Source organism: Narcine bancroftii, chromosome 13 (genome assembly GCF_036971445.1).
Source record: "Narcine bancroftii isolate sNarBan1 chromosome 13, sNarBan1.hap1, whole genome shotgun sequence".
NCBI classification, from domain to species: Eukaryota; Metazoa; Chordata; class Chondrichthyes; order Torpediniformes; family Narcinidae; genus Narcine; species Narcine bancroftii.
The window spans coordinates 27,024,036-27,050,366 of record NC_091481.1 but is presented as its reverse complement, the minus strand read 5'-3'; the positions used below and the strand labels follow the sequence as shown (position 1 = coordinate 27,050,366).

Sequence of the window (26,331 nt, the reverse complement as noted above, 5' to 3'; positions counted from 1 at the left end):
CCTGCAGTTCCACATGAGTCTTCAACTGATGGCTGCACCCTGAAGACTCTGGAAAATTCACCAAGAAACAGAGCAAAATATCACGCTGGTACCATAAAGAGCATTATTAGACCTACTAAAATATTCTCTTTGCTCACAGGTAATTGAAGCAAAATGTACCTACGAAGAAATGAAGATATCAAGGATAAAAATGGAGTCCTTAACATCCATAGATACTACTGTAGGACTGAAAATGTTATCAATTTTCACATTGTTAATTATTATTTCAGAATTAATTTTAATGGCCATATTTTTCCCATGCATGTTTCAATGTCAATTGTGCCAAAAGCAAAGTAACATAAGGTGACTTGTTGTATTTTCCAAGGAACTTGATTATTCTTCAAACAATGTGAAATTCTTTTTTAAAAAAAACCTTTCATCAAGCTGCTGGCATTCAGCTCATTGTTGCTTTTTTTTGTGCACCTCTATTTCTTTTACATGTTAAAAAGGCTATATAAATGAAAAATATTGTCAAAGGTTATCAATATTTTGGAGCAAGCAGCTGATCTTGGGAAAGTAAGAAATTTAAAACTAAATTTGTTTAAATTTCTACAGTAAAATTCAACAGGCACAATTACCTCTTGTTAGGTGGCAATTCTGTACTGTAGAGATAAGTTCCTTTGTTGTATGTTAGCAAAAAAAAAGCATCCAAACTCTCCAACTAACTAGAGTTAGAATTTCAGGTTGGAATCAGGAACACAACCTGAGGGTGATCCCAATCACTCCTGCTTAATACATCAGCTGATTTCAAAGGGAATTGTAACAAATTAACTTGGGTCTCAGGGAGTCTCGAGCTTCAGCAAATTAATGGCCAACCACCAATGTCTTGGTCATCCTGAATATTAGATGGTAGAACATCTGTTATTCACTTTGGGTTTCCATGGAGCAGAGACTTCCTGGGGTGGGGGAGGTCGATGTAAATTGCACCCAACCATCACCTTTACCCTAGGGATGATCAATGTTCCCATTCACTTTGAACAAAAATTTCTGAAATAGTTTAATTATAGCCATTTTAAAACACTAATATTAAAAATATTTTAAATGATTAAAATCAGAGACTTTAACCACTGTTAAAAACATTTCTCACCCTTTGGCAGTGAGGGCATCCTAGATAAGGGTTCTCAGGAACTATTTACCATCTTATGGCAGGGTCTATGATCCAGAAAACAGTATAGATGGTTAGTGACCATGGTTGTCTTGTCTGGGCTTCAAGAATATCTGACCCATTTACACAAAAGATTAATACACCTTTTTTTTAAAAAATGACTGTACATCTTCCTTTTCATATTTGTTTATCAAGAGAAAATAAAAGATATGGATAATGAAAAATTAAACTTTTTTCTTTCAATATTTGTCAAGCATGAAAGACATACATATCCTATGTCAGGCGCTTAGCATCGGCATCAAGCATAACTAGGTCAGATGCATCACAGCCAGAGGCAGAAATAATATGTATAAGTTTCAAACAAGCTAAAACATGCTCCTGCAACAGTGTGACAATTTGTCCATTTCCCACATCAATCAGAATATTAGTGATCCAGAGGTAATTTTGAAAGGTACACCAGCTACTGTAATTAAATAACTTTATTTGTTTTACTAGATATTAAACCATAATTTTATTCCACTTGTACAAAGCTAAAGAGAAGCCTGAAATTCTGACATTTACTGGATCCACCATTAGGCACTCTGCCCAGGAATGTGCTGAGGGAATTTATTAAATAGAGGGTTGCCTTCATTGTATTAACTTCAAAACTAACATTGCTGGTCCCCTGGCTTTCACATTGAAAGGGCTTGCTGCCTGAAACTCAAAAGTAGTTTGGATGCCCACATTTAGGAGAGCAAGTACATCACGGACCTCAATGTACTAAACAGCAAATTAAAATCACCCCCACTTCATAAGAATGTTTTACCTCTGGTACAATTATTCCAGTTTCATTCATTTAGCAAAATTAAAATACTCCCTGTCACTGGAAAAATAGTGTAGCATCCCAACATGCTAAAAATAAGACTAAAAATAATTTTGCATGTTACAGAATATGAAACCAATACCACTGAAAATAGCATTAAAACTATACACCCAACTCAAATTTCCCTGCATTGGCAAAAGCCTGAAGCATCCACTGATATAAAGAGCTATCTGAAAACCAGTGGCCATCTAAACAAAGAAATTACAAGACAAAATAATACATTCAAGGAATGTCAGAACTTGAAACCTGCAGGCATCAAGACCAATGACCAGGCAGAACAGTTACCAACAATATGGCATTTATGTAAAATCCATTTCAATCACAGACTTGTTACAACACAGGAAGCCATTGAGCATGTTGAATTTGGACCATCTCTTTGTGATAGCAACCTGTACTCTTGCCTATTTATCTTAGCTTCAATGGATTATGCCTTTACTGTTAAACTGTACTCCAGATTTTTACCTTTGCTGTGAAAACCTTTATCCTCATCTCACTTTTGGATTCTTACTCAATCACCTTGATTCTAATTCCCATCTTTCTAAACTCCTTTGCCAATGCAAACGGTTCCTTCCTATTTTACACAATCGATACCAGTGATGGATTTTAAATTCTTCCTTGAGATCTTGCCACTTTGTTGTTTCAAGCAGATCAATTCCAGCCACTCCAATCCATCCACATAACTAAATCCCTGTAATCATTTCAGTAAATCTCTTCGATGCCTTCTCCAACAATTTCACCTTTTCCCCCCAAGTGTATAAAGAGGGTTGTTGGTTCTTCGTTCACTTAAATACTATTCCCCCCACTATTCTGATTGTGCAGGGTGAATTTAAGGTACTTGTGGATTTAACCTTTCATGTTGAGTAACATGCTGTTGGATCCTCTATCATCCTTCCCTGGTCAGTTTGATCTCCAGTCATTCCTTCGGATGGGGCTATCTTACACTCCAATAATTTACCTTATAAAATCTTCTCAGCTCTTTGGTGCATCGTTACCTCAACTTTTTTCATAAAGGAGCAAAACCATTGGATTTTTTCACAGCCTCATTTTTAACACAATCATTATCATGTGTTCCCAAAGGCATTTTCCCAAAACTACTGTTATCACACATGCTTCAGAACTCCTCCCAGCAGATCTTTCCACACACTCTTTGTGCTTCGCTTCAGAACTCCTCCCAGCAGATCTTTCCACACACTCTTTGTGCTTCTACTGGCTCCTCATTCAGCAATTGTTTGTTTCCCTGAATATAGTCTGACCAGCTGAGCATTTTTCTGACTTCATTTCACCTCATAGATCTGTGAAAACTCTTCTAAGGGGCAGTAAAGAAATAACAAGGAAACTTATCCATGTTTACTTTATCTCTTTAAAATGAATTCAACATATTTTTGAAAGGAAACCCCAAACTATACACACATTGTCAAATGTCACTTCAATTGTGATATGTATGGATTCCAACAACTCAAATAATTAAATGATTAATCTTATCAATAATAGCTTCTCTTTAATGCATTAATAATGAATGTTCAATTATCATCTTTACTCTTCAATATAATCAGAATTCAATAAAAACTGCAAAATATTAATATTTTAACAAAATCACCAGCCACGTATGAAATATTTTGCCAAGCACCTTTGAAGATATTCAATCAGGCCTCTCATTTATTCAACATTTAATAATTTTTTAACATTGTCTTGCTCCAAAAGAATAAATGTCATCAAACTTACATTGACAATGGATTCTTTTGTCTGTGCCATATCTGAGATTACTCCATCAGTTATAATAAGGAGAACAAAATATTGTGAACCATCCTTAACAGAGGAAGCGTACCTGCAATAAAACAAGAATAATGCATTGGAATCTCAGATTAGTTGCAGATTATTGAGAAGACTCATGAACACAAATCTGAGTTTGAAATTACTCATAGCATGTCAGATTCAGATTTATAAAAATAGATGAAAAGCACATACAGCCCAGAGATTCAACACACTTTCCGCCAAACCACTGCAAACTCCTGAGGAAGTAGAGGCACTGACGTGCTTTCTTCACGATGCCATTTATGTGTTGGGTCCAAGAAAATGACTCCCAAGAACTTAAATTTACTCACCTTCTTCACATCTGATCCCCCAATGATCGCTGGATTGTACACCTCTGGTTTTCCCCTCCTGAAGTCAACAAGGTGGTTGTTGGTGCACCATTCAGTCAAATTTTTCAATCTCCTTCCTGGAAACTGACTCATCATCCCTTTTCTAGAACCCACTATCATGTCAGCAAACCTGTAGATGACGTTGCTGTCAGACTGAGCCACACAGTCATAGGTGTAAAGTGAGTAGATCAGGGGGCTAAGAACACAGACCTTTAGTGTTCTGGAATAAAATTGATTCAAAGTGTGTAGCTTATAGCCGGTTCCTTGGAAAAAACCTATAAAATATCTAGCAAGTTCAAATAGACACCAGAGCAGGAGAACAACCCCCACCCCTGCCCCAGTAGGAGGAAAATCTAAACCAGTGGTTCTCAACCTTTCTCTTTCCACTCACATGCCACTTAACGTAATCCCTATGCCATAGGTACTCTATGATTAATAAGGGATTACTTAAGGTGGCATGTGGGTGGAAAGAAAAAGGTTGAAAACCACTGTTTTAATCATCCCTAATTGACTCGTTATGTGCACAGTTTCATCACTCCAAAGGAAATGGGCTAATGACAATTTTTCTGAAGCAAAATATTTCAGTAAAAATTGGGTCTAGAGCAGTGGTTCTCAACCTTTCCCCCCCCCCCCCCCCCCCCACCCCACATAAAGTAATTGCTTATTAATCACAGAGCACCTATGGTATAAGGATTAAATTTAAGGTGATATGTGAGTGGAAGGAAATAGTTTGAAAACCCCCTGATCTAAACTAATCTGATGAATATGCATTTCCAGTCTGTTCATGTCAGTTTAAATACCTTTTAAATTTTGCCATGGAATAGTACTGAGACTTTGCATACATTTACAAGCTTGATCAAGTGAATACCACAGTATAAAAAACATTTGTTGTTAAGACTACTAAGGAAATATTATTGAATGTTTATCTGTGTAAAACATACAGATAACAACAATATTTTTGTTGTGGTTGAAAGCTTTTTAAGACATTAATTCTGTTTGTTGTCAAACCACAAACTTTTAAGTCAGGACTTCCTAAATAATTAGGTATTTTACAATCAATTTTTCATTAAGAAAAAAGTACCTGGAAATTAGTGATTTTAACTCAAAGCACTGTAACTTTAATTATAATTCTTTCTCCAAAAACATTGCAATCAATGAAGATCAAATAAAAATCTTGTGGACGTGTTCTCAAACTTCAGCATCAATGTGGCTCGTTAGCACATGGCAGTCAGATTCACTCAGCATCCTGATTCTGAATTAGGGTCAGACTCAGAACATATTTCCTTCATTTTGATTTGAATTTGAACCAATTTCTTGTAATGGGTCGCCATCAATCCTTGTTGCCATTAGTGAGGTTATGATAACTAGTCTAATTCATGAAAAAACATATATTGTGGCATCTATACATTTCCTTTGATATGGATAAATATTTGCTCTCATCTCTTTAAGCACATTCTTTCCCACATTGCCAGTATTTATCATACTAGTAAGATCTTTAACAATATCTTTTACTCCAGGATCCTCACTTACAATTCATAATTTATGAGAAGAAATGATTGAAATGGTCAGTGATGATTGAGAACTAATATTAACCATTCTTATTAAAAATCTTGCATAGAGTACAAGCCTGGAAATATTTCCCTCTATAAGAAATCACTCTTGGCAAAAGGAAATTGTGCATTAGCTACAATTGTTAATTAAATAACATGGCCTCCCTCATTCCTCTTGACCCCAATTTTTCAGATTTTGGAAATTAAAATTCAGAATATAATTCTGAAGAAACATGGCATATGTAGTTTTTTTTTTCTTTTCCGTGTGGGACTAACGTTTATACCTATGCATTGAGAACACACTTATGAGGCACTGAAACCCCGCAGCTGAGGTTGGCATCTGACCACCTTTTCTAAATAGTTGTCGCTGGAGATTCTGTACTGGGAAAAATGTCTCCTCAGTGTTGAGAATCGGTTTAAGGCAAATAGGAATGCAATAATGGCCATAAACAGAAGAAAGGATGCATAATAATTATATTAATAATTTGAAGGATGTGATATGTAGGAAAGCAAACCTCAACTTAAAGAAAAAGTCCACAGTCTCATTGAGAATAAGGTTTTGAGAAGAACAACATTTCTCATGTATCCAATAAGCTTTACAACTTGGGAGTAAATTGCATTGCAAGCATATCTGCGTGCTCACACATTTTCATCATTACAGCTAAAATTCTCCCTTTTGTTGATTGACCACATAAACTTGGCAGATGGTGGGGTGCATGCGGCAACCAGCATAATTGCCCCTATCCCCATAGAATGAGTTGGGCCATGCCACAGGAAATGTACTGGAGATTGGCAACATCTCAGGAATATTGGGCTCAGAATATTAACATTTTTTCTTATCTCTTCAGAGAATGTGCTATTGAAGTCAAACACAAGGCACCATTATGCTTAGAATGTTATAGAGGAGCAATAAATCATATAAACTATCTTCCAGGTTTATTAAACGTTGCATAAATGACTACTTAAATATTTTTCAAGTATGTTTTTAAGTTCACAGATAGGAATAAAATGCTGTTTCTTCATTGAAGCTAAAACTATCAACTCAGTTATTTATGTTGTGTTAATGTGAATAGAGAGACTGAACCATTACCTGAATCATCAGTCATAAAAATTAAGATACCATCCCTATGTATTAAAGATGTCTTCAATCATTCCACAAACTCCATCACCAAACAAATAATGGGAGAGTGAGAGAATTTACAATACTGGTCGAGAAACTTAAAAGACAGCTGCAGATTAGATTTAATATATATTGTGAATGCACAATGCAGTTTACTCCCAAAAACATTTAACACGTCACCACTTATCCATAAACACCTGAAGTACCTTGCTACATGATTAATTACAGGAGCAAAGTTAGTTGGTCCATACAGTTGCACAGACTTTAGGCTCTGATAGTAGGCTTCCATGACCCCTTCAATTCCTTGGCAATATGGGTTATGAGGATTTCCATTCTGCAAAATAAAATGGTGAGTAAATAAAATACATCACAGGCTATGAATTTCTAATAATTAACTATCTTATTCTGCATATCAGAAAGAACTTATTAAATGGGAATTCACATCAAGCACATTGTGGTCCGAGTATGCAGAGGAAATTTCACCATATTTTAACCCAGAAACAGTGAGAAGTGTGCACGTGTTGATGGAAATCCACCTTGATGTTTAATCATATTTATTTGCAAATTGTGATGGTGACAGGAGAAGGGAGGGGATGTTCTGCTTGTACTCTGATGTCAATGCAGCACATTTTGGAAATCTGGCTGGGCCCGGGAAAAGCCGTCGGAAGACCTTTGTACAACCTCTGCTGAACTCTTGCCAGCAATAACTGAACTGATGATGTCCTTTGAAAGATCCACTTACAATTCATAATTTATGAGAAGAAATGATTGAAATGGTCAGTGATGATTGAGAACTAATATTAACCATTCTTATTAAAAATCTTGCATAGAGTACAAGCCTGGAAATATTTCCCTCTATAAGAAATCACTCTTGGCAAAAGGAAATTGTGCATTAGCTTTGCAAATATTGTTAATTAAATAACATGGCCTCCCTCATTCCTCTTGACCCCAATTTTTCAGATTTTGGAAATTAAAATTCAGAATATAATTCTGAAGAAACATGGCATATGTAGTGTTTTTTTTTTCTTTTCCGTGTGGGAAAGATCCAGTGAAGCCCTGCAATGGAATTTGACACTTTCTTCCTCCAGCAAGAATTTTCCTTTAGAAACATGGGCATTTTTCAAGTTAAATCCAGGTCCAAGACAGGTCCGGCATGGTTGGTGTAGCAGTTGGCTCAACAGCTTTACAGCACCAGTGATCAGGACTGGTGGTCAAATCCCATGCTAACTGTAAGGAGTTGGTACGTTCTCCCTGGTGCTTGCAGCAGGCTTTTTCCCACCATTTGAAATGTACTGGGGAGGCAGGTTAATTGGGTGTTACTGTGATGTACGTCTAAATTTTATTTTCAAATTTATTGTCAGAGAACATACATGCCATCACATACAACCCTGAGATTCTATTTCCTGGAGGCTAGGCAGTTATAGGTCATGCAAATTGTACTCAATACATATACAAAAGAGAAAATTTAAACAAAAGAAATGTAAACAAATTTTCTGTGCAAATATACAAAAAAAATCAGTAATAAATAATGTGCAAAGTAAGTGTCCTTAAATTAGTTTCTGGTTGAGCGTTGTTTCGGAGTCTGATGGTGAAGGGGTAGAACCTGAACCTGGTGGTGCAAGTCTTCTGGCACCTATACCTCTTTTCTGATGGCGCAGCGAGAACAAAGATCTCCTAGGTGGTGTAGATCCCTGACCATTGCTGCTGCTCTCCAACTGCACAGCATTTCATATCGATTTTCTTGATGGTTGGGAAGTGTTTAGCTCATGATTCATTGTGTTGTTCAGACCACAAATCTGTCTCTCTCTTGCCTTTAATGGACAAATCAGAGCTGGTAGAGCTTACATATGCTTGAAGGCAGCAGAAGGAAACTCCAATCATGTAATGATCCCACTCTTAGAAATTGCAATGCATTTGCCTGTCAGCAGAACTACAGACTTCTTTGTTATACTTAAGCCAATACAAAAGGGCATTCTGAATCTTATATTCAAAGGGTTCATTCATTGCAATGTATTTTGTTTGCCTATATCAAAATGTTAATGATATTTAGTAGCTTTTGGCACTCTTTTGCCTCAAGTAGATTTCCAAGCTGATACATTAAAACTGCTGACTTCAACAATGTTGAGATGAAGATAAAAATGGGACCTTATACCTCAGAATCAATTGTCGTGAGCACATGACACAAAATTTGTTGTATTGCGGCAACGTTACAGGTGCAAAAATTGCGATAAATTAAATTTTAAAATTAGTAGGAGAGAGAAAATAAGGTAGTCTGTGGTTCATCGTCCATTCAGAAATCTGATAGCAGACGGGAAGATGATGTCTTTTGAACTGTTGGATGTTCGTCTTCAGGTTCCTCTACCTCCTTCTTGATGGTAGTAGTGTGAAGAGGGGTGGTGATGGTCCTTGATAGATGGTGCTTTCTTAAGACACCACCTCATGTAGATGTCCTTAATGGAGTGAAGACTAATGCCCATGATAGCACTGACTGAGTTCACAACTCTCTGCAGCGTCTTCCTGTCCTGAGCATTGGCACTTCCATACCAGAGAGTGATGCAACCAGTTAGAATATACTCCACCTGTCGAAATTTGCAAACCAAATATCTTCAAACTCCTAATGATAGCCACTGACAAGCCTTGATTGCATTGACATGAAGGCCCAGGATAGAGCTTCAAAGATGTTGACACCAAGAATTTTGAAGTTCTTAACCTTTTCCACTGCTGACCCCTTGATGAGGACTGGTTGTGTTCTCCTGGTTTCCCTTCCTGAAGTCCACAATCAGTTCCTTAGTTTTTCGAACATTGAGTTCAAGTTTGTTGATGTGACACCACTCAACCAGCTGGTGTATCTCATTGCTGTCTGTGATCCTGTCGATGCCTGTGGTGTCATTGGCAAATTTCTAGATGGTATTTGAATTGTGCCTGGCCACACAGTCATGGGTGTGGAGAGAGTAGAGCAGTAGGCTAAGCATTTATCTTTGTGTGTTGATTGTCAGTGAAGAGGAGATATTGCACTGACTATGGTCTTTCAATAAGCAAGTCCAGATTCTAGTTGCAAAGGAATGCAGAGGTCCAGATTTTGGAGCTTGCTGATAATACTGGGAAGTTGGTCTTGAAAGCTGATTGATGAAAAGCAGGTGATATACATGTTGCTTGTTCTCTAGGCGATCCAGGGCTGAGTGGAGAGATTACATATGCTGTGGCACGATTGTGGCAGTAGGTGAATTGCAGTCGGTCCAGATCTTTACCTAGGTATGAGTTAATTATGGCTATGACCAACACCTCAAAGCATTTCATCACAGTGGATGTGAGGGCTACTAGGCAATAGTCATTGAGGCAGCTCACCCTGCACTTCTTGGGAATGACTGACACCCTTTTAAAGCAGGTGGGAACATCCAAATGCAACAGAGAGAGATTGAAAATGTCTGTGAACGTTCCAGCTAGTTGGTTGAAACAGATTTTCAGTACCTTGCTAGGAATGCCATCAGGTCCTGACATTGTTCTGACGTTGGTCTCTCAAACAAATATCACAGGGTTGCCAGATTCTGCAGGGATTCTCAGTGGTACTATTGAATTCACCTTCTCAAAGCGAGCATAAAAGGTGTTCAGCTCATCAGGGAGCGAAGCATCACAGCCATTTATGATGTTGGGCTTCACCTTGAAGAATATAATGACCTGCAAGCTCTGCCATAGCTGGCAAATATCTGTCTCTTTCGAGCTTCCATCGGAATTGCCTCTTTGTACGTCATACCTGGACTTCCTGTAGAGATCTGGATCACCATCAACCTCACCCTCAGCAGACTGCCATAGCCTTTGAAGGTGTACTCATTACATGTGCACCTGGGAAAACATTCATCCACATAGGTCCTGATGAAGTGTCAGCTGTGGCATATACATTCACGTTTGAAGATGATTCCTTGAATATTGTCAAGTCCACTGATTCAAAGCAGTCCTCCGACCATACCTTCACCGGCTTCACCACTGGTACTGTTGTCCTCAGTCTTTGCTTGTACTCCAGGAGCCGAAGTGATCAGTCTTGCCGAAATACAAGCATGTGATTGCTTGGGAGGTGTCCAGATGGCGGTGTAGCAGTGTTCAAGTATTTTGGCTCCTCTACTTGCTCAGATAATATGTTGATGATAGTTTGCCAGAAACAACTTCTAGTTTGCCTGCTTGAAGTACACATAACTTTTAATGTTTCAAACAAGACAGATGACTAACTCTAACTTGAATTTATTGTAAAAAAAAAGTATGTTTCAGATTCAAATTTCTTGTCAGAGTGTATCCATGACATCACATATAATCCTGAGATTCTTTATTCTGCAGGCGAGGCAGAATTATCACTTATTGGCAGTGCAAAAAAAACTGACTCCACATACACTTGTAAACAAATAAAGAAATGTAAACAAACTGACTGTGCATTCCAGAGAAAGTGAAAAAAATCAATGAAGTGCAAAAGAAAGAATCCTTAAATAAGCCCCTGATTGAGTTTGTTGTTGAGGAGTCTGATGGTGGAGGGAGAGCAGCTGTTCCTGAACCTGGTGGTAGCAGTGAGAACAGAGCGTGTGCTGGGTGTGTGGATCCTTGATGATTGCTGTTGCTCTCTGATGGCAGCATTACCTGTAGATGTTCTTGATGGTGGGGGAGGGTTTTACCCGTGATATCCTGGGCTGTGTCCACACTACCTTTTGGAGGGTTTTACGCTCAGGGGTATTGGTGTCCCCATACCAGATTGTGATGCAGCCAGTCAGTGCACTTTCCACCAAAATAAGTGGAAATTTGCCAGGATTTCTGATGTCATACCAAACTTTTGCACCTTCTGAGGAAGAAGACGGGCTTTCCTCACAATGCCATTTCTGTGTGGGGTCCATGAAAAAAAAGAGATCAAGATAGTGACTCCAAAGAACTTAAATTTGCTCACCTTCTTCATCTCTGATCACTGGATGATCACCAATGATCACTGGATCTTACACCTCTGGTTTTCCCTTCTTGAAGTCAACAATCAGCTCCTTTGTTTTGGTGTGAAGTTGTTGGTGCACTATTCAGCCAAGTTTTCCATCTCCCTCCTGTATACAGATCCATCTCCCCTTTTTATACAATCCACTACCGTGATATCATCAATGAATTTGTAGATGTTGTTGTCGTACCGAGCCCCACAGTCAAGTAGAACAGGGGATAAGAATACAGCCCTGTTTGAGACTAAATTTCAAAGTCTATAAATTTTAATATAGGACTGATATTAGAAAATGATTGAGATTGAGAATGAACAGGGTATTGAATGGATTTCAATGATTTATGCAGTGTGATGGAAGTGAAGGTGGACTGTAACTGAGGTGTCTGTTTTGTGAGCTCACCACTTTTCATGGGATTATTACTACAATTACACAAAAGGTGCTGCTGTTTATTTGATTCAGCAACAAGGATGAAAGATGAGGGGGTAAAGGATACTGTCCTCTTTGTCAGAAGCACCGTTACATCACGATCGTTCTCAGCAGAGTTAATATGATGCCATTTAACTTAATTGGAACTTTTACACTCGTACAAGATGTACTCACCAATGAACTTTCAGTTCAAAATCTCTCTCTAGCCACTACTTTTTGCCTGATTAAGTCTGTTAGATAGTTTCCCATACAAGTACATAGATATTGTCTCGGTGGCCAGTGGAGAGCTCGCCATATAACACGATCTTGGGAAGGAGATGGTCCTCCATTCTGGAGACGTGACCTACCCAGCGCAATTTGATCTTCAGCAGTGTGGATTCGATGCTGTCGGCCTCCGCCATCTCGAGTACTTCGATGTTGGAGATGAAGTCGCTCCAATGAATGTTGAGGATGGAGCGGAGACAACGCTGGTGGAAGCATTCTAGGAGCCGTAGGTGATGCCGGTAAAGGACCCATGATTCGGAGCCGAACAGGAGTGTGGGTATGACAACGGCTCTGTATACGCTAATCTTTGTGAGGTTTTTCAGTTGGTTGTTTTTCCAGACTCTTTTGTGTAGTCTTCCAAAGGCACTATTTGCCTTGGCGAGTCTGTTGTCTATCTCGTTGTCGATCCTTGCATCCGATGAAATGGTGCAGCCGAGATAGGTAAACTGGTTGACCGTTTTGAATTTTGTGTGCCCGATGGAGATGTGGGGGGGCTGGTAGTCATGGTGGGGAGCTGGCTGATGGAGGACCTCAGTTTTCTTCAGGCTGACTTCCAGGCCAAACATTTTGGCAGTTTCCGCAAAACAGGACGTCAAGCGCTGAAGAGCTGGCTCTGAATGGGCAACTAAAGCGGCATCGTCTGCAAAGAGTAGTTCACGGACAAGTTGCTCGTGCCTTGGTGTGAGCTTGCAGGCGCCTCAGATTGAAGAGACTGCCATCCGTGCGGTACCGGATGTAAACAGCGTCTTCATTGTTGAAGTCTTTGGACTGCGTAAAGAAAGCTCTTGGTGCCTGCCACATTGACCACCGCCAGTGGGCTGATATCGCCTCAAACCGTGCATCTTGGTGCCTCACAGTTCAGTGGGCAGCAACCTCCTTTGAAGAAGACCGCAGAGCCCACCTCACTGACAAAAGACAAAGGATAAAAAACCCAACACCCAACCCCAACCCACCAATTTTCCCTTGCAACCGCTGCAATCGTGTCTGCCTGTCCCGCATCGGACTTGTCAGCCACAAACGAGCCTGCAGCTGATGTGGACTTTACCCCTCCATAAATCTTCGTCCGCGAAGCCAAGCCAAAGAAAAGAAGAAGAAGAAAACATAGATATTACCAGGAATTGTCTTTACCCTTGGTACTTGATCAACTATTTGTCACAATTTCACACTTATCCATCCATACAACTGGGAGTGCACTTGTCAATGTAGATAAGGTTTAAGAGTAGTTTTCAAAATGCTCCCCTAAACTCACATTCCACCTTAAGCAATCACTATGCCACAAATGCTCTGTGATTAAAAAGGGATTGCTTAAGGTGATATATGAATGGGAAGAAAAAGGTTGAAAACCACTGTTTTTTTTTTTAAATCGGACCTAATTGACTCGTTATGTGCACTGTTTCATAACTCCAAAGGAAATGGACCAATGACAATTTTTATCAAGCAAAATATTTCAGTAACAACTAGGTCTAGAGCAGTGATTCTCAACCTTCCTTTTCCACTCACACAACACTTTAAGCAATTAGTTGGCCCATTGTCATTCAGTTATGAAACAGAGCACATAACCAATCAATTAGGTACAATAAAAACTGGTTTTCAAACCTTTTTCTTCCCATTCATACATCACCTTAAACAATGCCTTTATGGCATAGTGATTGCTTAAGGTGGAATGTGTGTTTAGGGGAGCATCTACATTGACAAGTGCACTCCCAGTTGTATGGATGGATAAGTGTGAAATTGTGACAAATAGTTGGTCAAGTACTAAATGTAAAGACAATTGCTGGTAGTATCTATGTACTTGTATGGGAAAATATCTAATAGACTTAATCAGAGAGCACATGGCATAAGGATTGCTTAAGGTGGAATGTAAGTTTAGGGGGGCAGTTTGAAAACTACTGATCTAAACCCATGGCTCTCCAGCATTTATATTTGGTACTACCTCAATCCCAAATAAAAGAACAATGTGATTTATTGCTGATTGAGGTAAAAGAAGTGCACGAGAAAATAAATCCGGATAGGTCTCTTTATTAAAGCAAAGCCCAAATTCATAACCAACTCCAAAAGTTGGCTGATAAAAAAAGTGAATTTCACATTCCACCTAGCAAAAATATTCATTATTTTATTTATTAAGAGAATATCTTTGGGCATTTATGGGTAGAGGGAGGGAGGAGGTAGGCGGTTTAGAGGGGGAAGGGAGGATGAGAAGGGGTGTTTTGAAAGGGGAGGGTGGTGTGAAGGAGGGAAGAAGAAGGGAGTGGTTTGGAGAGATGGAGGGAAGACAAAGCTGGTTTGGATTATGGCAGGAGGGGATAAAAAGGAGGTGTGGTTTGGAGAGGTGGAGGATCAGTAAGTAAAATTATGCTTTCAGACCCTCAGAGGCTCTGTAGCTTTTTAACCCCATGGAAAGAAATACAACTTTGCTTAAAACTGATTCATGCACATGACATCTGCTAAACTAATCTTGCTGCAAATAGAAACTGGGCTCTTTTACCATTGTTAGCATTTGCATGTAACACGGACATCCTTCAACTCCCTGTTGGTAAACCCATGGAAGAGCAGGAGCAGGGTCATCACCTGCACCAACAGAGTAGCATAATTAACTGTGCAGTTCTCCAGGTCATCACCACCTCAAAGCGGAATTTACCACCTTGAAGCCAATGTCCTCATTTCAAATGATCTGCAGAATTATGGAAAAACCAAAGGCACAAGAAAGAGACATTTGTCCCAACATGTCAATGCAGGTAAATCATTTGGTCTTTGGGTAAATTCCAGTTTCTAGCTGTAGGTGCAGAGGTTTTCAGGGATTTACTCCTGTCTTACCCATCAAGGTGCTTCTTTTGAATGAGGCTTGGAGTTTAACAATCAAGTAATAAATTATTTTTAATAAAAGTGAATTTCACAATCCACCTTCAGCTATCAACAATATTCATTATTTGACTTATTAAGAGAATATATTTGGGCATACATGGGTGGAGGGATGGAGGTTGAAGTAATGCTGTTACAGTGCCCATGACTGGGTTGGAATCCGGTGCTCTCTGTAAGGAGTTTGTATGTTCATCCCGTATGTAAACACTTCAGCGGTCATCAAAAAGGCTCAGAGGATGCTCAAAAAAAGCAAGGTGAGTCAGAAACTGCTGATTACCTTCTACAGTTCCACCATACAGAGCATCCTGCTGTACTGCAGCACAGTATGGTTCTCCCATTGCACTGAAGAAGAGCAGCAAAGACTTCAACGGGTGGTGAGGGCAGCAGAAAAGATAATTGGATGTTCCCTACCCTCCCTGAAGGATCTTCAACACCTCTCGTTGCCTCAGTAGAGCACAAGCAATAATAAAGGACCACACCCACCCTGCCCTGCATCTGTTTGACCTACTACCCTCTGGCAGACGCTACAGGTCAATCAAGACAAGAACAAACAGACTCAGAAACAGTTTTTTCCCCCAGGCTGTCTCTATACTGAGCACACATATCCACAAATTTTCCTCTCTGTCCTCCACATCTATCATACATACAGCCGACACCCCCCCTCTCCATTCACATAAAGGACATATACGGCACTGTAAATTAAATTATTTATTTAACTTCTGTGGTGCTGCCTGTGGTTGCGTCGCTGCATTGGTAACCTTGAACTGCTGTCTTTTTAATCTCGTTGTATAACTTGTACATTGAATTTGAATTTGAAATTAAAAAAAATTAAAAATTCTTTTTCATATGCACCAAAGGATATGAAAAAGAATTTCTCATTCCCCCTAAATCTATAGCCCCCAATTATTGACCTCTGCTTGTTGACCCTGTTGGGGCTTCTCTCAAGTTTACAGCTCAAACATATCTCCTGTCAGTTTTCAAAGAAAACAATTCATTCCCAGCCAATCTCCACATAACAAATCAGTAATCAAAAAGTAAAAACTGAGGATGCTGGAAATTTGAAATAGAAATGTTTTAAAAATCCCGCAACAATTATGCGCCTTGGTGTTTCGCCTTGGATCTTCAGATTAAAGGCAGCAAGCTCAACCACACACCTTGGGTAGCTCAAGTCTGTTTTGATGCTTTTAATATAAGTGAGGATTCCACCTTTCACGGTTCATTACACATGATATTATGGAAAATATTTCCCAATGTCCATGTAAGGGATAACTTTGCCGCTTCATAATTGAGGTACCCTTAAAAGGGAGCAGATGTCTGCCCACTGAACCTAACCGCCAACCATCCCATCATCTTCTGATCACTTCAGTAATTTTAACCCACTATTCAATGGAAAAGGAATTGACTGTGCCACAAAATTATTTCTGGTTTTGTTCAGCATGAATTAAAGGCTCTGCCTACACAAATTATGTGATATTTTCCACCATCTTTTGTTCCGGCTTCTGAGCAAGAACACAAATTCTTTGAATTTGCAGTAAAACAAAGGATTATGGGTCAGTTTTCAAACTGGTAATATTGAATCAACAAACTTTTGATAGCCTGATCATAACCTTAAGTTCTGTCACTATAAATAACTGTGTGAACTGACAATAAAAACACAACGTTTAGAAGAACAGTTAAGACTGAACATTTTGGTTAGTACAACTCAACATTTACTTAATTGTGCATTAAAATAAAACATGCAATTAATGATCTCACCAAAGCAAATTCATGTGAAATTCGTCCATCTGGAGGCAACTTGGCACCAAATCCTAATGCTGGGAACATCTTGTCACTGTCATAATCTTGAATAATTTCTCCGACAGCTTTCAAAGCCAGGGCATAAGTATTAAATTGATAAGGATTCATGTAATGCAGAGAGGTTGGGTGAGCAGGATGGCCTGAAATAAAAAATAGTTAAAAATATAAGATAATCAAGTAATTCTGAATTGTACAAAGGCAAGAAATAGGATTTAAATAACTTTAACTGCATAAAATGCATGCTACATCTCTCCTGAATGCCAAGTAAGCTGTCACAAAAGGAATTGTTAAATCAGGACCTTCTTGTTTTAAGAGAATGTTAATGTTGTTTTCTGCCATTTAAATGTGTGAGAAACCATGTTGTCCATTCACAGAGGGCAGCTACTGCCTGGGATCACAGATGATGGACTGTTCACACATTGCCTCCTGACAGGCACACCCATAAGAGTTAAGGAGTTCTCTTGCACATCAGCTGCTGTGGAGCCAAGGGAAAATGGAGAGAGTGAAATGGAATGCAGGGGGTGGGGGTGGGGAAGAGATGGTATGTGGAAATTTGGAGCATGACAGGCGAAACGTCAATGGAAAGGAAGTATGGAGTCCGCCCGTGCTATGATCATGTAGTTGGCTCACAGATCACAGCAACTAGTGCGGAGATAGTGTGATCATTATCAATGCAGATGTCTGAGAAAATAAAAACAAGGCAGCACAGTTAGAGTTGCGGTTAGCACACGTTATTACAGCACCAGCCACCCGTTTTCAAATCCGGCGCTATCTGTAAGATAGAACATAATCTGTATGTTCTCCCAGCATCTTAGATGTGGGAAAAAAACAGGAACCCTTTCGCATTCAATCTGGCAGGCTCCAAGGTGAGGCCTCTCTGGGAAGATTTGGGAAATCTTCGAGAACAAAACAAGATTCGATTTATACAGATACCGGAATTGTTTATATTGGGAAATATAGCTGATGTAAGTCCTAAAATGAAGCTGTTGAAACACCAATTAGAATTTGTAAAGATCGCATTGGTGGTGGACAGGAAGTGTATAGCAGTTACCTGGAAATCTAATTCCCATCTAGATATGACTCGTTGGAAAGTGGAAATAAATACTGTAAACTTAGGGAAAAAAAAACATGTTTTTCTCAAAAAATTGGAGTCTATATCTTCAACATGTAGGTGTAGATTCTTAACGATCCCCACCCCACCCCCACTCAGCTGCCTGCTTCCGGGAACCACCTGGGATTCCGGGTAAGTGTGGATATTTGTCCCTTGGCAGGAGGTTGATAAATTCAATCAAACCTTTTTCTTGTTTTGCTTTTCTCTTCAATTCTATTGACTATTTCTCTTTTTTTTCCTGGGTGGATGGGAATGGGGAGGGTTAGGGCTTCTTTTTTTTCTTACTCAAAATCAACATCAAATTATAAGATTATGTTTCTTTAATGTAATTGATGAATTTCATGTTGATTTGAAAATATAAATAAAAATGAAGAAAAGGGAGGGATGCTCTGCGTTACAATGTAGAACAACTCGGCGAACTAGACTTTAATAACAGCACAAGTGAACTGTAACTATTTAATTAGTTTCAATCAATTGCCTTTTGACATTTTGAAAACACAAGGGTATTTATTCAAAAGGAGAGTATTAATTAAGGGTTTTTTTTAAAAAAAACCTCTTAATCATTTGGATACCCAGTTCTGGAAAATCCACATCATTATTTTCATTTTCTCAAGCAAAGAATTTTTAATACAGGCACTCAGTTTTTTCACAGAACAGATAACATTTCTCTTGACTTCTGCACACAGAAGTCAAATGGGATGAGGTGCTGTTAAAATTGCTGGAGCAATTATAATTAGGTTTAGTCTGCTTCTAATTAGATAAACAAAATAACATCTGACAAATTACTTCACATTGAAAAGTCTGTAAACTACTCTCTATCCCTTCCCATCCCTCTCCACTCAGAGCTTACCCCTCCTCCATCACTTCTCAGCTTTTCTACCCTCCTATCTGTATCCAACTGTGATATCTTACCATTAGGCTGTGCTCCTCCCCTGCCCCTTCCTCCCCTGCCTCTTCTCCCTGCCCCTTCCTACTTCCTCTTCCTGCCTCCCTTCTCCCCCTCCTCTCCCTCCCCTTCTATGTTTTGATAGAATCATAGAATATTACAAAATGGAAACAGGCCTTTCAGCCTTTCTAATCTGTGCCAAACCATTTTTCTGCCTAGTCCCACGGACCTGCACCCAGTCCATAGCCCTCCACACCTCTCCCATCCACGTAGGAACATAGGAAGTAGGAACGGGAGTAGGCCAAAAATGGCCCATCGAGCCTGCTCCGCCATTCAATACGATCATGGCTGATCTAATTTATGACCTAACTCCTCCGACCTGCCTTCTCCCCATATCCCCTAATTCCTCTATCATGTAAAAATTTATCTAACCTAATTTTAAATACGTTTAATGAAGCAGCCTCAACCACTTCCCTGGATAGAGAATTCCAAACATTCACTACTCTCTGGGAAAAACTATTTTTCCTCATCGCTGTCCTAAATCTACTCCCCCGAATCTTGAGACTGTGTCCTCTTGTTTTAGTTTCCCCGGCCAGCTCAAAAAACCTTCCTACATCTATCCTATCCATACCCTTCATAATCCTATATGTTTCTATAAGATCTCCTCTCATTCTTCTGAATTCGAGCGAATACAATCCTAGATGATTTAATCTTTCATCATAAGTCAACCCCTTCATCCCAGGGATCAACCTAGTAAACCTCCTCTGGACTGTCTCCAAAGCCAGTATATCCTTCCTCAAATATGGAGACCAGAACTGGACACAGTACTCCAGGTGCGGTCTCACCAGTACCTTATACATTTGCAACATTACCTCCCTACTCCTGAATTCAATTCCTCTAGCGATGAAGGCCAACATTCCATCTGCCTTCTTAATAACCTGCTGCACCTGCAACCTAACTTTTTGCGATTCAAGCACAAGCTCTCCCAAGTCCCTCTGCACAACAGCATGCTGTAGTTTTTCACTCTTTAAATAATATTCAGCTCTTTTATTTTTCTTGCCAAAGTGGATAACCTCACACTTACTAACATTGTACTCCATCTGCCAGACCTTTGCCCACTCATCCAGCTTAACTATACCCCTCTGCAGACTCTCCACATCCTCATTACAATTTGCTCTTCCACTCAATTTGGTGTCATCCGCAAACTTGGCTACACCACATTTTGTTCCCTCCTCCAAGTCATCAATGTAAATGATGAACAGTTGTGGGCCTAACACTGACCCCTGTGGCACCCCACTTACCACTCTCTGCCAACCTGAAGAACTCCCATTTATCCTGACTCTCTGCCTCCTGTCAGACAACCAATTTTCAATCCAGGCCAATATACTTCCCCGGACTCCACTTTCCTGTAACTTACTGATAAGTCTCTTGTGTGGCACCTTATCAAACGTTTCTGGAAATCCAAAAATACAACATCCAGAATACAATCCAAAAATACAACATCCCCTCTATCCACTGCACCCATTATATCCTCAAAGAATCCTAACAAGTTTGTCAAACAAGAACTTCCCTTTCTAAAACCATGCTGCGTCTGCCTGATTGAACCCTTACGTTCCAAAAGTTTCACTATTTCATCTTTAATGACGGCTTCAAGCATTTTTCAAACTACAGACATCAAGCTAATTGGCCGATAATTTCCAGTCTTCTGCCTACATCCCTTCTTAAGTCTGTCTACATTTACTCTATCAATCTCCCTCATAATTTTCAATACTTCTGTCAAATCTCCCCTCATTGTTCTACGCTCCAGGGAATAAAGTCCTAACCTGTTTAACCTTTCCTGAATTCCTGGCAATATCCTAGTAAATTTCTGCCCTCTTATTGATATCTTTCCTGTAGTTAGGTGACCGAAACTACACACAATACTCCAAATTTGGCCTCACTAATGTCTTATACAATTTTTACTCTAACATCTCAACTTCTGTATTCAATACTTTAATTGCAGACATTGGCATGCTTTCTTTCAGCCAATAGACTCCTTATTTGTAGTTAAAAAAATTATTTGCTTCAAGGCTTTAATAGCAATGTCATTGTAAATCAGAAAGTTTGGAGATGCTAGAAACATTCAAACAGCATTTGTGAAAGTGAAATATCAAAAGAAACATGAAGGGTGTTCAATATGAAACACTAACTCTGTTTCTCTTTCCACAGATTCCGCCTGGCCAACTGAATGTTTCCAGCATTTCTCTTCTTTATGCAAAATGAAAATAGTTTGTGATAAAAATATTCATTCATGCTTTATATCATTCACAAGCCACAAACTGGAAAAGTAAGCTAGATGGAGGGATGGCAGAACAGAATTGGTTGATATTTCTACAAGAAATAAATAAAGAAAAAATAAGTATATTCTAAGGAAAAGGAAAATTATGAATGGTAAAATGACACAGATGTGGCTAACAAGAGAGATTAAAGCTAAAAGTAAAAAGCAAAAGGAAGGGCAGAAAGGTAGCAAAAATTACTGGAAGAGCAGAGGACTGGGAAATTATTTAAAACTTACAAAGAAAGTCATTAGGAAAAGATGAATTATAAAAGGAAATTGGGGAAAATAAAATACAAAAGGATACTGTGACAGATTACATTGTATTTTATATTGTATATTGATATGTTTTAAAAGAGATCAATTGTGGCAGGTTTTTTTTAGTGTAGGTCACATACAAACACTTCAAAACAGATTTCATTTAAAATACTGGAGCTCTGCTCAAGCCAGACATTCCAGCTCCAAGTGCCTTTGCAAAAGCTATGGGGAGTGCCCATACTTCACTAATGGATTGTTGTTTTGGAAAGCAACACATGAAAGAACTCGGAGGATTAGGTCCGGAGCCACAGGCTGTCTAAGTGCAGTTGGCTGTTCTAAGAGGGTCATGTGATTTTGCAAGCAGAGAAAGTCAAACAGGCTTTTCTCTGAGAGAGAGAGAGAGAGAGAGAGATAATTCAGTTCTACAATTAGCAGCAGCAGCTGGGACAGGAACAGGACAAGCTGGCAAGCTTGTGGATAAAAAAATATTGAAGATGGATTGTAAGAGCTTCGCTCAGCCTGGTCAAAGCCCTTTTGGTCCATATAAGAGGAGAGGACTGGCTGATTCATGTTTCACTTGAAATAAGTGAAAACAAAAAGGAACTCTGTGGTGACCTGAAAGAAAGAGGTTATCATCTGGAAAACCCTGATGGGACAAGTTTCTTCAGCAAGACACTGACGTAACTGATTAAAAGGGATCAGTTTGTGTCCAGGAACAATATATCTCTCTCTGAAAACCAACAAGAACCTTCCTGAGCGGTAACCATTTACCTTTCAAGCACCAAAGCCTAGTGAAATTCATAAATGTTAAATTCTGTGCACAGTATAAGAATTGCCTACAACTAGTGAACTTGAGGAGTGAGAAGTGAGATTGGTCTGTGAATCAAATAACTTTTCTGAACTTACACACGCATTACATACATGTGCACTTAGAAGGGGGTGTTAAGTGAGTTAATAGTAATAAGTTAAAGTTTGATCCTGTTTTCATGTTTAAAGATAATTAAAAGCAACTTTTGTTTAAGTAACCATTTGTCTTGGTGAATTTCTGTTGCTGCTGGGTTTTGGCGTCCTCTGGGCTCGTAACAATACTAAGAGTTTCTTCAAATATATAAAAAGTAAAAGAGGGAAAAGGGTAGATATAGGGCCGATTGAAAACGAAACTGGAGAAATTATAATGGCTAACAAAGAGATGGCAGAGAAACTAAATGGATATTTTGTATCAGTCTTCACTGTGGAGGATAATCATGTTGAGGAACTTTGGGGGACATCCGATGCGCTCTAGTATTTGCCAAAGCCCTTTCCTGCTCACGGTGTCGAAGGCTTTGGTGAGGTCAACAAAGGTGATGTAGAGTCCTTTGTTTTGTTCTCTGCACTTTTCTTGGAGCTGTCTGAGGGCAAAGACCATGTCAGTGGTTCCTCTGTTTGCGCGAAAGCCGCACTGTGATTCTGGGAGAATATTCTCGGCGACACTAGGTATTATTCTATTTAGTAGAATCCTAGCGAAGATTTTGCCTGCAATGGAGAGCAACGTGATTCCCCTGTAGTTTGAGCAGTCTGATTTCTCGCCTTTGTTTTTGTACAGGGTGATGATGGTGGCATCACGAAGATCCTGAGGCAGTTTACCTTGGTCCCAACAAAGCATGAAAAACTCATGCAGTTTGGCATGCAGAGTTTTGCCGCCAGCCTTCCAGACTTCTGGGGGGATTCCATCCATACCTGCTGCTTTACCACTTTTCAGTTGTTCGATTGCCTTATATGTCTCATCCAGGGTGGGAACCTCATCCAGCTCTAGCCTTAGGGGCTGTTGAGGGAGCTGGAGCAGGGCGGAATCTTGGACTGAGCGGTTGGCACTGAAAAGAGATTGGAAGTGTTCTGACCATCGGTTGAGGATGGAGATCTTGTCGCTGAGGAGGACTTTGCCGTCTGAGCTGCGCAGCGGGCTTTGGACTTGGGGTGAGGGGCCGTACACAGCCTTTAGAGCCTCGTAGAAACCCCTGAAGTCGCCAATCGGGTCAGATACAGCAATGAGCTCTCTGAACCCTTCTCCATTAACAATGGCGTGAAGCAAGGCTGTGTTCTCGCACCAACCCTCTTTTCAATCTTCTTCAGCATGATGCTGAACCAAGCCATGAAAGACCCCAACAATGAAGACGCTGTTTACATCCGGTACTGCACGGATGGCAGTCTCTTCAATCTGAGGCGCCTGCAAGCTCACACCAAGACACAAGAGAAACTTGTCTGAGAACTACTCTTTGCAGACGATGCCGCTTTAGTTGCCCATTCAGAGCCAGCTCTTCAGCGCTTGACGTCCTGCTTTGCGGAAACTGCCAAAATGTTTGGCCTGGAAGTCAGCCTGAAGAAAACTGAGGTCCTCCATCAGCCAGCTCCCCACCATGACTACCAGCCCCCTCACATCTCCATCGGGCACACAAAACTCAAAACGGTCAACCAGTTTACCTATCTCAGCTGCACCATTTCATCAGATGCAAGGATCGACAATGAGATAGACAACAGACTTGCCAAGGCAAATAGCGCCTTTGGAAGACTACACAAAAGAGTCTGGAAAAACAACCAACTGAAAAACCTCACAAAGATAAGCGTATACAGAGCCGTTGTCATACCCACACTCCTGTTCGGCTCCGAATCATGGGTCCTCTACCGGCACCACCTACGGCTCCTAGAACACTTCCACCAGCGTTGTCTCCGCTCCATCCTCAACATCCATTGGAGCGCTTACATCCCTAACGTCGAACTACTCGAGATGGCAGAGGTCGACAGCATCGAGTCCACGCTGCTGAAGATCCAGCTGCGCTGGATGGGTCACGTCTCCAGAATGGAGGACCATCGCCTTCCCAAGATCGTGTTATATGGCGAGCTCTCCACTGGCCACCGTGACAGAGGTGCACCAAAGAAAAGGTACAAGGACTGCCTAAAAAATTCTCTTGGTGCCTGCCACATTGACCACCGCCAGTGGGCTGATAACGCCTCAAACCGTGCATCTTGGCGCCTCACAGTTTGGCGGGCAGCAACCTCCTTTGAAGAAGACCGCAGAGCCCACCTCACTGACAAAAGGCAAAGGAGGAAAAACCCAACACCCAACCCCAACCAACCAATTTTCCCCTGCAACCGCTGCAATCGTGTCTGCCTGTCCCGCATTGGACTTGTCAGCCACAAACGAGCCTGCAGCTGACGTGGACTTTTTACCCCCTCCATAAATCTTCGTCCGCGAAGCCAAGCCAAAGAAACAAAGAAACTGTGGAGGACATTAGCAATATACCTGAGGTCTCCGGGAATAGAATGAAGTACAGTCAGGATTACAAGAGAGAGAGTGCTTATAAGATGAATGGTTTAAAAGTCGATAAGTCTCCGGGACTGGATGAGGTGCATCCATAGGTTCTGAAGGAGGTGGCCTTGGAGATTGTGGAGGCATTGGAATTGATTTTCCAAAAATCAATAGACTCTGGCACAGTTCCCGAGGATTGGAAGGTCGCAAATGTAGTTCTGGTGTTTAAGAAAGAAGGGTGGCAGAAAAAAGGAAATTATAGGCCTAATAGTCTGACTTCAATAGTTGGAAAGTTATTGGAGTCGATCCTCAAGGATAAGATTATGGAATACTTCGAGGTGAATGGCATGAAGAGAAAATCTTGCCTGATCAATCTAATGGAATTTTTTGAGGAAATCTCAAATAGGGTGGACAAGGGAGCTATGGATGTAGTATATTTGGATTTTCAAAAGGCCTTTGATAAGGGGCCACATAAGAGGCTGCTTAATAAGATGAGAGTCCATGGAATTACTGGAAAAATAATAGATTAGGTAAAGCATTGGCTGATAGGCAGGAAGCAAAGGGTGGGAATAAAGGGATCCTATTCTGGTTGGTTGCCTGTTACTAATGATGTTCCGCAAGGGTCGGTGTTGAGGCCGCTACTTTTTACAATGTATATTGATGATTTTATTGTGGTTTAAATGGCTAAGTTTGCATTTGACACCAAGATAGATGGTAGAGTATGAAGTGTAGAAGAAATCAAAAGCTTGCAGAGAGAGACTTGGACAGCTTAATTTCCTAAGAAGAAATGGCAGATGAGATATAATGTTAAGAAATGTATGGTTATGCATTTTGGTTGAGGAAATAAATGGTCAGATTATTATTTAGATGGTGAGAAAATTCAAACCTCATAAGTACAAAGGGACTTGGGGTCCTCGTGCAGGATAACTTGAAAGTTGATCGTCAGGTTGGATCGGCAGTAAAGAAACCGAATGCTATGTTGGCATTCATTTCAAAGGGGATTGTGTGTAAGAATAAAGAGGTGTTGATGAGGCTCTATTGGGCACTGGTGAGACCTCATTTGGAGAACTAGGTGCAGTTTTAGGACCCATATCTAAGAAAGGATATAGCAAAGTTGGAGAGGGTACAGAGGGGGTTTACCAGAATGATTCCAGCAATGAGGATAACATATGAGGAACACTTAGTGGCTCTTGGACTCTATTCATTAGAATATAGAAGAATGAGAGGGATTTCATAGAAACATTTTGAATAATGAATGGATTGGACAGAGTGGAAGTAAATAAGACGTTTCCCCTATTGGGTGATTCCAGGACAAGAGAGCACAGTCTTAGAATTAAAAAGTATCAATTTACAACAGAGAT

General features: G+C 40.1%; 1 protein-coding gene and 1 long non-coding RNA gene across 4 annotated transcripts in view; one reads left to right on the top strand and one right to left on the bottom strand.

Annotated features, from left to right (window-relative positions):
* LOC138748601 (uncharacterized) overlaps nt 1-1,349 on the top strand; it is a 55,290-nt gene extending 53,941 nt beyond the window's left edge. The window contains exon 4 of the long non-coding RNA XR_011348184.1: nt 140-1,349. This is a non-coding gene — a long non-coding RNA (uncharacterized lncRNA). The remainder of the gene's footprint in view (nt 1-139) is intronic.
* The window catches only part of LOC138748599 (copine-8), a 276,255-nt gene that overhangs the window by 12,318 nt on the left and 237,606 nt on the right, over nt 1-26,331 (bottom strand). For 2 of the 3 annotated variants that reach the window (XM_069909068.1, XM_069909070.1), the window contains 3 exons: nt 17,077-17,258; nt 7,015-7,151; nt 3,729-3,831 (listed from right to left, as the gene is read on the bottom strand). In XM_069909068.1, the coding sequence (XP_069765169.1) occupies nt 3,729-3,831; nt 7,015-7,151; nt 17,077-17,258 (422 nt within the window). The remainder of the gene's footprint in view (nt 1-3,728; nt 3,832-7,014; nt 7,152-17,076; nt 17,259-26,331) is intronic. The other variant, XM_069909069.1, reaches the window with a different exon arrangement.